The sequence below is a fragment of the Tachyglossus aculeatus genome, chromosome 5 (genome assembly GCF_015852505.1).
Source record: "Tachyglossus aculeatus isolate mTacAcu1 chromosome 5, mTacAcu1.pri, whole genome shotgun sequence".
In the NCBI taxonomy this organism is placed as follows: Eukaryota; Metazoa; Chordata; class Mammalia; order Monotremata; family Tachyglossidae; genus Tachyglossus; species Tachyglossus aculeatus.
Window position 1 is genome coordinate 96,622,221 of NC_052070.1, and position 14,779 is coordinate 96,636,999.

The 14,779-nt window shown below is 45.2% G+C and overlaps 1 protein-coding gene across 5 annotated transcripts in view; it reads right to left on the reverse strand.

Moving 5' to 3' along the window:
* The window catches only part of CHD2 (chromodomain helicase DNA binding protein 2), a 108,135-nt gene that overhangs the window by 61,620 nt on the left and 31,736 nt on the right, over positions 1-14,779 (reverse strand). For 4 of the 5 annotated variants that reach the window (XM_038746243.1, XM_038746240.1, XM_038746242.1 and 1 more), the window contains 4 exons: positions 13,774-13,923; positions 9,669-9,802; positions 6,640-6,865; positions 494-594 (listed from right to left, as the gene is read on the reverse strand). In XM_038746243.1, coding sequence (XP_038602171.1) covers positions 494-594; positions 6,640-6,865; positions 9,669-9,802; positions 13,774-13,923 — 611 coding nt within the window. The remainder of the gene's footprint in view (positions 1-493; positions 595-6,639; positions 6,866-9,668; positions 9,803-13,773; positions 13,924-14,779) is intronic. The other variant, XM_038746241.1, reaches the window with a different exon arrangement.

Below are 14,779 nucleotides of genomic sequence, written 5' to 3' on the forward strand. Positions count from 1 at the left end.
ACGTCTTAGCAAGTAGCACAGCAGCACACAAAAACCAATGTTTTTAGGCCCCATGGGGCAATATGATATAATAAGCTATTTTTTCATAAAACTAAAAACAAAAACAAAAAACCCCTCCATTTTCAGAGCAAATGATAGGCTTGACCTCTGAAGCGAAAAAAAAAATGATTTTTATACATACAGCTGTGGAAAAAGGACTCTTACACTTGGAAGTGGTGTCCTGGGGGTGAAACTGAAGCAGGGACTCTGAATCAGAATACTCTAACCAAGTACGAATGTGATATCCATCCAAAAAGTCAAATCTGAGTTCAACAATATTGGCTGAACGAAACAGCTTAAAAATTCCTATGGCCCCGAAACGCCCAGCTCTCTGGCTTTCAAAAATGGGATGCACAGTGTTAATTTACTGCCAAAATAAACATTCTTTCGAGCACATAACCCACCTATTTTTCTCCAGAACTGCCCTTTTAGACACACATCACTAGGCACTTACCTATTACTCGCTCTACAATCTGATATTGTTTGTTCAATTCTGAGGCTAGCTCTTGCTGACAATTGAAATATTCCACATCTTCTGGAGTAACTTTTCCCAGCCTGAGAAGGAAGAAAGTAGAAATAATAGAGAGTGACTTTTACTTCTGTGCATTTCATGACTGTCCTCTTCAACAGCTCACTCCTGAAGATTCCTTCCAACATACTCAAGTCTCCCTTAACCTTCAAAATCCTTCCTTGAATCCCACTGAACCATCCATCGTCCCTCATCCCACAGCCCTGCTCCAAGCTTCTCGACTGTGTTGAATACACCTGCTGCCTTCGCTTTAGGTCCGGGGAAGTCCAACTTCTCTCCTCCAGCTCTACAACCTGATTTCAGCCCTCTTCACTTTGCTGGGACTGCTCTCTCAGGGGGTCACCAATGACACTTTCCATGCCAAATTGAATGGATTCATTCATTGATTCATTCGTATTTACTGAAACCTTACTGTGTGCACTGTACTAAGTGCTTGGAAGAGTACAACACAACAATAAACAGACACATTCCCTGCCCACAAAATTCTACTCTAGCCTAATCCTCCTCAACATCTAGGCTGCCTCTGACACTGTAGCTACTCCCTTCTCCTGGAAACATGATCTATTCATGATCACTGGCACACATCTCTCATGGTTACCCATCGGCCCTATCCTTCTCCATCTCTTTCACCGGCTTTCTCTGCCTCCCCGCTATATTTGTGGATTTCCCTCGAGGCTGGTTTCCTTTCTCTTTCCACTTCCCACTCACTCCCTTGAGCAGCTCATCTGCTCCCACAGCTTCAACTGACACTTCTATGTAGATGACTCCAAGATCTATCTCCCTAGACCTAACCTTTCCCTTCCTCTGCAATCTTGCGTGTCTCCCTGGACACACATGGGTGTCTCACCAACATTTCAAGCTAAATAAGTCCAAAACTGAACTCCCAAATCCACTTGTCCACCTGATTTCCCTGTCACATCACCATCCTCCTCATCTCAAGTGCATAGCTCTAGTCTTCTAGACTGTAAGCTCGATGTGGGCAGGGAATGTATCTGTTATATTGTTGTTACACTCTCCCAAATGCCTAGTACAGTGCCCTGCACACAGTAAGCCAAACGACTGATTGACTGATAACTTTGGTATTACCCCTGACCCCTCCCTCTAGTTCAACCCCACATCCTGTCAGTTTTCTAGCATCCAAATGGCCAAATAGAATCCATTGGTGAAGTCACTTGTCATGTTCTGGCTTGACTAAAGCATCAGTTTCCTCACTGGAATCCCTGCCCCAAATTTCTCCCCTCTTCAGTGCAGACTTCACTCTGCTGTTCAGATCATTTTTCTGCACATTTCTCCAACTCCTCAAAAGCCTCCAGTGTTACCTGATCTTCTCTATAGCTAGCATAAATTCCTGTTCTAAGTCACTCGATCAGCTCTCTCCCTCCTACCTAGCCACTCTTCTCCCACTCACCCCAGCCTGCACTCTTTGTTCTTTCCAAGCTAACCTACTCACACTGGCCTTGTTTTTTCTGTCCCACCACCAACTTCCTGCTCATGTCCTTCCCTTGCCCAGAACTCCCACCCACTTCATAACCCTCCTCAAATCCGACATACGATTACTCCCCCAACCTTCAAAGTCTTATCGAAGGCACTTCTCCTCCAAGAGGACTTCCCAAACTAAGCTGCACTTTTCCTCATCTCCCACTCCCTTCTTTGTCACCCTGACTTGCTCCCTTTGCTCTTTCCCTGCTCCCAGCCCCACAGTACTTATGTATATATCGGTAATTGTATTTATTTGTATTGATATCTGTCTCCCCCCATCTAGACTGTGGGCTCATTATGGGCAGGGAATGTCACTGTTTATTGTTGTACTGCACTTTCCCCAGCACTTAGTACAGTGCTCTGCATAGAGTAAGCACTTAATAAATATGATTGAATGAAGATCACCACTCTCCCCATTTTTAATGTCCTCCTGAAATGACACCTTCTCCAGGAGGCCTTACCCAATTAATTTCTAATCTCCTCAGATTACCAAGTCCCAACTGTCACTTCAATACTTCTGGGCAATTTATGCATGTGTGTATTCACAACCTCTTGTAATACTCGCATACACATCATATATTCCTTACTACTTTAGCACTAATTCATATCCACCCCGTCTTCCTTCCTCCTATCTGTAAATTATTTTAATGTCTGTCTCCCCGCTAGACTCTGAATTCCTTGAGGGCAAGGATCACATGCACTGACTCTACTGCATTCTGCCAAGTGTTTAGTACAGTGCTCTATAAATATTAATTGATTAAGGATGAAGTACTAATGTTTTCTATGCATTATTTATGCAAGAAAAGCAATGATGAAGTGTTTCTTGGACACAGCTATAACTCTGCCCTCTCCTCTGCCAGACAAAACTATTTCTCCTCCCTTATTGACAGCCATGCCCATCATCCCCATCATTGGAGAAGCAGCATGGCTCAGTGGAAAGAGCATGGGCTTTGGAGTCAGAGGTCATGGGTTCAAATCTCCACTCTGCCAATTGTCAGCTGTGTGACTTTGGGCAAGTCACTTCACTTCTCTGGGCCTCAGTTATCTCATCTGGAAAATGGGGATGAAGACTGTGAGCCCCCCGGTGGGACAACCTGATCACCTTGTAATCTTCCCAGCGCTTAGAACAGTTCTCTGCACATAGTAAGCGCTTAATAAATGCCATTATTATTATTATCTCCATCAGCTCTTCCGTACATTTAGCTCCCTTCTCAGGCCCCCTGTTCCTCCCCCGACCTTCCCTCACCCACAACGATCTGGCCTCCTACTTCATTAATAAAATTAAATCCATCAGGTCTGAGCTCCCCAAAGTCACTCTTCCCCCTTCTCCAACCCCCCAGCTCTCAACCCTCTCCGCTACTCTCCCATCCTTCCCAGCAATATCCTCAGATGAGATCTCCTCCCTCCTCTCAAGTGCTACTCTGGCCACCTGTGCTTCTGACCCCATTCCCTCTCATCTCATGAAATCTCTCGCTCCGTCCCTTCTCCCCTCCTTAACTTGCATCTTCAACCGTTCACTCACCACTGGTTCCTTCCCCTCTGCCTTCAAACATGCCCCCGTCTCTCCCATCCTAAAAAAACCCTCTCTTGACCCCACCTCACCTTCTAGTTATTGCCCTATCTCCCTCCTACCATTCCTTTCCAAACTCCTTGAATGAGTCGTCTACATGTGCTGCCTCGAATTCCTCAACTCCAACTCTCTCCTCGACCCCCTCCAATCTGGCTTCCGTCCCCTACATTCCACCAAAACTGCCCTCTCAGAGGTCACCAATGACCTCTTGCTTGCCAAATCCAACGGCTCATATTCTATCCTAATCCTCCTCGACGTCTCAGCTGCCTTCGACACTGTGGACCACCCTCTTCTCAACACGCTATCCAACCTTGGCTTCGCAGACTCTGTCCTCTCCTGGTTCTCCTCTTATCTCTCCGGCCGTTCATTCTCAGTCTCTTTTGCAGGCTCCTCCTCCCCCTCCCATCCCCTTACTGTAGGGGTTCCTCAAGGGTCAGTTCTTGGTCCCCTTCTGTTCTCTATCTACACTCACTCCCTTGGTGAACTCATTCGCTCCCACGGCTTCAACTATCATCTCTACGCTGATGACACCCAAATCTACATCTCTGCCCCTACTCTCTCTCCCTCCCTCCAGGCTCGTATCTCCTCCTGCCTTCAGGACATCTCCATCTGGATGTCTGCCGCCTTCTAGACTGTGATCCCACTGTTGGGTAGGGACCGTCTCTACATGTTGCCAACTTGTACTTCCCAAGCGCTTAGTACAGTGCTCTGCACTCAGTAAGCGCTCAATAAATATGATTGATTGATCTAAAACTCAACATGTCCAAGACTGAACTCCTTATCTTCCCTCCCAAACCCTGCCCTCTCCCTGACTTTCCCATCACTGTTGATGGCACTACCATCCTTCCTGTCTCACAAGCCCACAACCTTGGTGCCATCTTCGACTCCGCTCTGTCGTTCACCCCTCACATCCAATCCATCACCAAAACCTGCCGGACTCACCTCCGCAACATCGCCAAGATCCGCCCTTTCCTCTCCATCCAAACCGCTACCCTGCTCGTTCAGTCTCTCATCCTATCCTGACTGGATTACTGCATCAGCCTCCTCTCTGATCTCCCATCCTCCCGTCTCTCCCCACTTCAATCTATACTTCACGCCACTGCCTGGATCATCTTTGTGCAGAAATGCTCTGGGCATGTTACTCCCCTCCTCAAAAATCTCCAGTGGCTACCAATCAACCTATGCAACAGGCAAAAACTCCTCACCCTCGGCTTCAAGGCTCTACATCACCTCGCCCCCTCTTACCTCACCTCCCTTCTCTCCTTCTACAGCCCAGCCCGCACCCTCCGCTCCTCTGCCACTAACCTCCTCACTGTGCCTTGTTCTCACCTGCCCCGCCGTCGACCCTCGGCTCACGTCCTCCCCCGGCCTGGAATGCCCTCCCTCCGCACATCCGCCAAGCTAGCTCCCTTCCTCCCTTCAAAGCCCTACTGAGAGTTCACCACCTCCAGGAGGCCTTCCCAGACTAAGCCCCCTCCTTCCTTTCCCCCTCCTGCCCCCCCACCTTACCTCCTTCCCCTCCCCACAGCACCGGTATATATGTATATATGTTTGTACATATTACTCTATTTATTTATTTTACTTGTACATATTTATTCTACTTATTTTATTTGTTAATATGTTTTGTTTTGTTGTCTGTCTCCCCCATCTACACTGTGAGCCCGTTGTTGGGTAGGGACCATCTCTATATGTTGCCAACTTGTAATTCCCAAGCGCTTAGTACAGTGCTCTGCACACAGTAAGCGCTCAATAAATACGATTGAATGAATCAATCAATCAATGGTATTCACTGAGTACTTACTATGTGCAAAGCACTGTGCTAAGCAGTTGGGAGAGTACAAAAAACAGAATTAGTGGACAGGTTCCCTGCCCATAACAATCTTACAGTCTAGAGGGGGCCCAGAGTTCATGCTCTATGGCCACCTCACACTTCAAATGAAAAAAGAAAACCATGGAGTTTATCCACAGTAAACCCACAAATCTCCACCAAGACTTTATAAGGTCTCACCAGATGGTGTGCTTTATGCAAGGATATATCTTAATGCAGAAACACAGGTACATCGGAGATGTGGGTCCTGAATTACAATAAACAAGGGCAGGCAGACACTGCCACAACACTTAGGTACCTATCTGAAATTCATATATTTATAGACAAGCAGCGTGGCTCAGTGGAAAGAGCACAGGCTTTGGAGTCAGAGGTCATGGTTTCAAATCCCTGCTCCACCAATTGTCAGCTGTGTGACTTTGGGCAAGTCACTTAACTTCTCTGTGCCTCAATTACCTCATCTGTAAAATAGGGATTAAGACTGTGAGCCCCCTGTGGGACAACCTGATCACCTTGTAACCTCCCCAGCGCTTAGAACAGTGCTTTGCACATAGTAAGAGCTTAATAAATGCCATTATTATCATTGTTATTATTATTAATGCCTGTCCCTCTAGACTGTAAACTCACTGTGGGCAGGGAATGTTGGCTATCAACTCCATTATACTGTGCTCTCCCAAGTGCTTAGTATAGTACTGTGCACACAGTAAGTGCACAGTACATACGATCGATCGATTCATTGAGTGGGGCTTCATTTTAGGCTAATCAGGAGGAATCTTTGGGCCCACGAGGAATCGCTAGACAAGCTATCAACTCAGTCTTGGGCCATCTGCTTCCTTGTTATAAATAATAATAATAATACTAATTATGGTATCTGTTAAGTGCTTAACTAGGCACTGTACTAAGCACTTGGGTTGATACAAGCAGGTCGGGTTGGACAGAGTCCCTGTCCCGCATTGGGCTCACAATCTTAATCCCCATTTTACACAGGAGGTAAGTGGGGCCCAGAGAAATGTAGCTACTTGCCCAAGATCACACAGCAGACAAGTGGCAAAGCCAGGATTAGAACCCATGACCTTCTGACTCCCAGGCCCGTGCTCTATCCACTATGCCAAACCTCTTTGTCTCCACCCCACAATAATGTTTCCCGCCCCCACTGCTGCAAATACATTAAATCTTTTCCCAGGAGATCAGAGGTACCATTGTTTGATTTCATCCTCTTTTTTCTTGAAGTTTTCTAGTTTTTTCAGGCCCTTCACTTTCTGCTGCTGCAGGGACTCTTCGCTCTCCCACGTGCTGTGGATATAGGACCAGCCCTTCCACTTGATGAGATACTGAACTTCTCCTTCATCCTTCTCAGGGTCAAAGTCTGCGCCGGGATTCCCACTGGCTTCTGATGCATACACGGTGGTGGAGGCTCCTGTAGCTGAGAAGGGTTCAGTTAGTGTGCCTGCCCAGAGCAGGGAAAGTGTTAAGCAAGACACTGGACACTACAATGACCACTCTGTCCTGTGGCTAGTTTCTCAGATGATCTGTAGCCTGTAAGCTGTGAACAGGGATGGTGTCTATCCATTCTGTTAGACTGTACTTTCCCAAGCGCTGAGTACAGTCACCTGAAGACAGTAAGAACTCAACAAATACCACTCACTGACTAACCTCTGGTTGGAGATTTCCAACAGTTAGCAGCTCCCTGATTCCCAACTTGAAATAATGCTAAAAATGAAATTGCTACATGGCCGTAATCCAGACTCACCCCTACCCAGCTCCACAGCATTTAGGAACACAACCACCTGTAATTTATTTTAATGTCTGTCTACCCCTCTAGACTGCAAGTTCCTTGTGGGTAGGAATTGTCTATTCATCATCATCAATCGTATTTATTGAGCACTTACTATGTGCAGAGCACTGTACTAAGCGCTTGGGAAGTACAAATTGGCAACATATAGAGACAGTCCCTACCCAACAGTGGGCTCACAGTCTAAAAGGGGGAGACAGAGAACAAAACCAAACATACTAACAAAATAAAATAAATAGAATAGATATGTACAAATAAAATAAATAGAGTAAAAAATATGTACAAACATATATACATATATACAGGTGCTGTGGGGAAGGGAAGGAGGTAAGATGGGGGGATGGAGAGGGGGACGAGGGGGAGAGGAAGGAAGGGGCTCAGTCTGGGAAGGCCTCCTGGAGGAGGTGAGCTCTCAGCAGGGCCTTGAAGGGAGGAAGAGATGGGCAGAGGGAGGGCATTCCAGGCCCGGGGGATGACGTGGGCCGGGGGTCGATGGCGGGACAGGCGAGAGCAAGGTACGGTGAGGAGATCAGCGGTGGAGGAGCGGAGGGTGCGGACTGGGCTGTAGAAGGAGAGAAGGGAGGTGAGGTAGGAGGGGGCGAGGTGATGAAGAGCCTTGAAGCCCAGGGTGAGGAGTTTCTGCCTGATGCGCAGATTGATTGGTAGCCACTGGAGATTTTTGAGGAGGGGAGTGATATGCCCAGAGCGTTTCTGGACAAAGATAATCCGGGCAGCAGCATGAAGTATGGATTGAAGTGGAGAGAGACACGAGGATGGGAGATCAGAGAGAAGAGTATTCCTACTCTTCTGTACTGTGCTCCTCCAAGCGCTTAGTTCAATGCTCTGCATGCAGTAACCACTTAAGTGCCATTGATTGGCTGATCTTGAGCAGATGTACAGGAATAGAGAGGCTATCCTATTTTTTAAAGAGATGACAATACTACCCCATAAACTGTCTGTAACCCTTTTGAATGGCACCTCATGGGACCCTGTAAACACTAGCTCCCTCCTACTGTGTTCCATCCCAGGAAACAAACCAACTCTCCCCTGAAACATTCCTGAGGAACCGAAACCCACAACCTCTCTGCCAATTCTCAACTTTCCTTACTTCTCCACTCTTTCCTACCAAGTTCCTTCAGTGCTTAGAACAGTGCTCGGCACATATTAAGTGCTTAACAAATACCGTCATTATTATTCTGAGCAAAATTTTTCAAAATCAATTTTATTGGGGATTAGATGATTTTTCTTTGCCTCTGAAAATGGCCTGCAAAGGTAATAGCCTACACTCTTGAATTTACAGGAATAAAAATTGTGCAATTGTTTTTAGAAAAGATAACCACCAGAACAAGTCTCTAGGACTGGATAATCATGCATTTGTTCAGATTTGATTTACATCCACTAAAAACTAGCAATGGAAAAATAACGAAGTGGGCTAATACTACTGAAAAAGTTTTCTATTTTACTGGTGTTCTGCACAAACACTAAAATTTTATCTAAGTTTAACTCCTTAGCTAGCAATTTTTTTTGGTTCATACTAACCAGAAAAAAATATTTTACTTTCCATGCCATGCTTGGAGTAAAGAGTAATTTGAGGTTTTCAGGTTTTCAGAAAGTATTTGTAACAGTATAAAGATTATAATGAAGTGAGTTATTCCCAATCTTAAATAGTGGAGTGCTCATGATTTTCCAATTTGCTTGCAATAATAATTACAGTACTTGTTAAGCACTTACCATGTGCCAAGCATTGTTCTAAGCACTGAGATAGATACAAGTTAATCAGGTTGGACACAGTCCCTGTTCCGGACTCGGCTCACACTCTTAATCTCCATTTTTTATAGATGAGGTAACTGAGTCACAGAGAAGTGAAATGACTTGCCCAAGGTCACACAGCAGACAAGTGGTGCGGCCTGGATTAGAACCCATGACCTTCTGATTCCCAGGCCCGTGCTTTATCCACTACATCATGCTGCTTCTCACCCCACCCCAGCGTTTAATAAGTGCCTGCCACACAGTAAGCACTTAAAAAATACCACTATTATTATTATCATTATTATAATATGAACAAGAAGCAATGTAGTGTAGTGGAAAGAGCACAGGTCTGGAATCAGAGGATCTGGTTTCCATCCGGCTCTGGCACGTATTTACTGTGTTATCTTGGGCAAGTAACTTAATTTCTCAGTGTCTCAATTTCCTCATCTTTTGAATGAGGATTAAATGTCTGTTCTCCCTCCCTGCCTGACTGTGAGCACCTATGTGGGACAGGGACTTTGCCCAAACTAAATATCTGGTATGTACTCCAATACTCGTTAAGCACTTACTAAGTATAATCAATACAATACTTGGCACATAGTAAGTGCTTAAAAAGTATTGTTATTATCATTATTACTATTATCACATTTTTATTACAATGAGTCTGTTTTGGGCAAATGCGTACCTCCTTTCTTTCCAAGCCTAGTATCCATGACTTTTTCTATCGTCTCACTGTTGTCCTGTTGTTCATCCACTCCTTCTCCTGTCATCTCAATGAGGTCATCAGAGTCTGTTTCAAAATCATCATCTTCTTTATAACTGCAGGAGAGAAATGCAACTGGTGAAGCCTCTACTCCCTCAGCTCCATGCCATTCAAGCATTCCAAACCTAAAGGGTATGTGAAAAATCCTTCTACCACCACATGCTTTCATGTAGCACCCGGTTTTTCACGCAAGCCATTCATAATCAATCCATCAGTGGTATTTACTGAGCACTTACTATGTGCAGAGCACTGTTCTAAGCACTTGGGAGAGTACAATACAAGAGAATTAGCAGATATGCTCCCTGAGAGCTGGAAGCTATTCCCTGATGATATGTCCTAATGCAGGAACCAGTTTAATGTGGATTAACCCAGATCTCCTGCATTCTTCCCTGAACACTATCCTGCTCTAGGTGACGATATGACAAACACTCTACTCATTAGAGCACATACCACAGAAACATGAATGCAATAGAAATAGAGTTCCCATGTTTTCAGTTTCTGATCAAATCAAAATTCCAAGCACTTAATCCAAGTGCTTAGAGAAGCAGCGTGGCTCAGTGAAAAAGAGCCCGGGCTCTGGAGTCTGAGATCATGGGTTCAAATCCCAGCTCGGCCAATTGTCAGCTGTGTGACTTTGGGCAAGTCTCTTCACTTCTCTGGGCCTCAGTGACCTCATCTGTAAAATGGGGATTAAAACTGTGAGCCCCACGTGGGACAACCTGATCACCTTGTAACCTCCCCAGCGCTTAGAACAGTGCTTTGCACATAGTAAGTGCTTAATAAATGCCATTGTTATTATTATTATTAATCACCCTGCCCCCTCCTACCCTACCTCGCTGATTTCCTACTACAACCCAACACACTCACTTCCCTCCTAACCTCCTCCGTGTACCTCGATCTTGTCTATCTTCCCGACCCATCACCCATGTCCTACCTCTGGCCCTGAACTCCCACCCCCCACCTTATAAGGCAGGTCACCACTCTCCAGTCAAAGCCTTATTAAAAGCACACCTACTCCAAAGGCCTTCCTAGACTAAGCCCACATATCCCCTACTCCATCTCCCCTCTGCATCACCCTTTGCACCCCTTATTCACCCCACACTTATCCCCTAACAGTTATGTACATATCCACAATTTATTTCAACATCTGTCTCCCACTCTCCTCATGGCAGGTAACAAGCACATCTACCACCTCTGTTATATTGTACTTGTCCAAGAGCTTAGTACAGTGTTCTGCACAAAGTAAGCATTCAATAAATGCCGTGACCAAAACCCGCTGGTCTCAGCTCCACAACATTGCCAAGATCTGCCCTTTCCTCTCCATCCCAACCGCTACCCTGCTCATTCAAGCTCTCATCCTATCCCGTCTGGACTACTGCATCAGCCTTCTCTCTGATCTCCCATCCTCGTGTCTCTCTCCACTTCAATCCATACTTCATGCTGCTGCCCGGATTATCTTTGTCCAGAAACGCTCTGGGCATATCACTCCCCTCCTCAAAAATCTCCAGTGGCTACCAATCAATCTGCGCATCAGGCAGAAACTCCTCACCCTGGGCTTCAAGGCTCTCCATCACCTCGCCCCCTCCTACCTCACCTCCCTTCTCTCCTTCTACAGCCCAGTCCGCACCCTCCGCTCCTCCACCGCTGATCTCCTCACCGTACCTTGCTCTCGCCTGTCCCGTCATCGACCCCCGGCCCACGTCATCCCCCCGGCCTGGAATGCCCTCCCTCTGCCCATCCGCCAAGCTAGCTCTCTTCCTCCCTTCAAGGCCCTGCTGAGAGCTCACCTCCTCCAGGAGGCCTTCCCAGACTGAGCCCCTTCCTTCCTCTCCCCCTCGTCCCCCTCTCCATCCCCCCCATCTTACCTCCTTCCCTTCCCCACAGCACCTGTATATATGTATATATGGTTGCACATATTTATTACTCTATTTATTTATTTATTTTACTTGTACATTTCTATCCTATTTATTTTATTTTGTTGGTATGTTTGGTTTTGTTCTCTGTCGCCCCCTTTTAGACTGTGAGCCCACTGTTGGGTAGGGACTGTCTCTATATGTTGCCAATTTGTACTTCCCAAGCGCTTAGTACAGTGCTCTGCACATAGTAAGCGCTCAATAAATACGATTGATGATGATGATGATGATGATTGATTTAAGGAGCCAATTACATAAATACCAGAAAAAAGCCAGTGAAAAACAAAGCTAGCCCAAACCAGTAGGAAATATTAAAACAGAGAGAGAAAAAGAAATGAACGTTTCTATGGCAGGCAACCATTGAGCTTCATCTCAAAGGAAAAAAAAATTACCGTTCTAACTGTAAACTCATGGGGAGCAAGAAATGTGCCTACCAACTGTTATATTGTACTCTCCAAGTGATTAATACAGTGCTCTGCACACAGAAAATGCTCAGTATAAATACCAGTGATTTAATGATAACTTAATGGCCCTAACTTGAGTTTTTTGAAGATTATCCTTCTTGGTAAATAGGAACCTTGGATTAAGGATTCAGAGCAACAATGTCTTGTTCAAAGCAAGAGATAGTGTGACTGTAAGCGGGCCAGATTTACACATTTATACATGTCCTGGCATTTATTTCATTAATGCCCCTGTGGCTGTTAGTCACATAAAACAAAAGTACACAAGAAGAAACTTCCACACCAGGGTAGGGAATGTGTCTGTTTATTGTTGTGTTGTACTCCCTTAAGCGCTTAGTACAGTGTTCTGCACACAGTAAGTGCTCAATAAACACCACTGAATTGAAGAAAAGTAAATCATACCACCTTGAATTTGTAAAGTGAATTTTTATTTTCAAAAGCATTTCTTCAATACTCATGTCAGTCTGCCTTCACAACAACCCTATGAAGTAGGGACTGGTGTGTATTATTAGCCCCATCTTACAAATGAGGAAAGCGAGTCCCAGTCAAGTTAAATGGCCTGCTTAAAATCTCATAAGGAGCAAGTGGCAGAGCTGAAACAGAATTCAGGTCCTCCAACTCCTAGACCCAGGGCCCGCAACACAATATCCTATTGCTGTCTGTTGCTAAGATTACAAGGACCTTGGGTCTAAAAAGGAAGATGTCTGCACTTTTGCACTGTTTTTCACAAAGCACCAAAAAAATAATATAGAAAACCATATCCCACCTCAACTGCCTCAGTTTCCTTGGTGACTCCCTGCCTCCTCCAATCCACAATTCATGCTGCTTCCTGGATCACTTTTCTAAGAAATCATTCTGCACACATCACTCCTCAGAAACTTCCACTGTTGCCCATCCATCGCCTCATCACATAGAAACTCCTTTCCATCAGGTTTAAAGGCACTCTATCAGCTCCCTCCCTTCCTGTTCTATCTTATCCCGCTGATCTACTACAACCCAGCCCACACAATTGCTCCTCTAATGCCAACCTACTTACTGTACCTTGATCTTCTCTTTCTCTCTCTCTCTCTCTCTCCCCAACCTGTGCTCACATCCTCTCTCCAGCAACTCCCTCCCACTTCATATCTGACAGGCCACCACTCTCCCCACTTCAAAACTCTACGAAAATATCTCCTCCAAAAAGCCTTCTCTAACTTTATTTCCACACTATTTGCTCTCTTTTCTGCATCCCCTTTACACTTAGTTCTGTACCCCTTAAGCACCATGATAACCCACCCCGAGTCCTAAACCATTTATGTCCATATTCTTGTAATCTACTGTTTCCCCTATCTGTAATTTATTTTAATGTCAGTCTCCCCGACTAGACTGTGAGCTTTCTGAGGGCATTTCTACCATTTCTATTGCACTGTACACTCCCAACTGCTTAGTTCAGTACTCTGCACACAGTAAACACTCAATGAATATTACCAATTGATCCATCAATTGAACATGTTTACACCCATTTTACAGGTCTTGCCAAAGGCATTCAGCAATCCAGGAGCTGAACTGAAAGCATATTTTCTTCTCAGCTTCTACTCTTCAACCCCCTACATGACAATGACACTGCATTCCCCTGACCTAGATGTCATCCTAGGCACATCCCTCTCAACATACCTGACATTTTTGGCCGCTCTGCGGCGAGTCTGTCTCTTGGGAGTTTCATCATCTTCATCGTCATCCTCATCTTCAGATGAGTCTTGCTTCTTTCTCCTCTTACCACGTTGGGGCTTATGCTGCTTTTTAACACTGGGTTTGGCCACTGCTCTGAAATGAGTTATTAATAGGAAAATAAAACGGTGTGACACGATGCAAGTATTTCAGGTTTCTTCAAATAGAAGGCACACTCCTTTGAACACACAAATGCATGTGTTAGTCAAAGGTCAGAGAAATCAATCTTGAGTTTATATGCCATTATGCCCTAGTGGAAGAAGCACAAGACTGGAGTCAGGAGATCCAGGGTCGAGTCCCAATTCTACTCCTGGCTTGCAGTGTGACCTCGGCCAGGTAATTTAAGCTCTCTGGGACTCAGTTTTCTCATTTATAAAATGGGTGATAAGATAGAGGGTGAACCTTATTTGGAACCGATTCAAAGCAGCATGGCCTAGTGAAAAGAGCATAGGTCTGGGAGTCAGAGGACTTGGGACATAATCCTGGCTCTGCCACTTGTCTGCTGTGTGAGCTTGGGCAAGTCACAACTTCACTGTGCCTCAGTTACCTCACCTGTAAAATGGGAACTAAGACTGTGGACACTATGTAGGATAAGGATGAATCCCACCTGATTATCTTGCATTTACCCCAGCGGTTAGTTCAGTGTAAGGCACACAGTAAGTGCTAAACGAATACCAATAATAAAAATTTAAAAAAACTATGCCCAATCTCATAACCTTGTATCTATGAGAATGGAAGTGAAATTTAGGGAGAGCACTGAGGGGAAGGAATGATAAGGGGAAGGAACGAAAAGGGGAAGCAATAAAGGAGGCAGAGGAAGAGGTGGAAAGAAGAGAAAGAAGAGAAAAGATGACAAGAAGTTAGAGAAGAGGAGAAAAGGAAAGGAGATGGGAAGGGAGAGGAAAAAGGGCACTTGAATTTGTTTCTTTCTTCCATTATCTCCTCCCAGGTA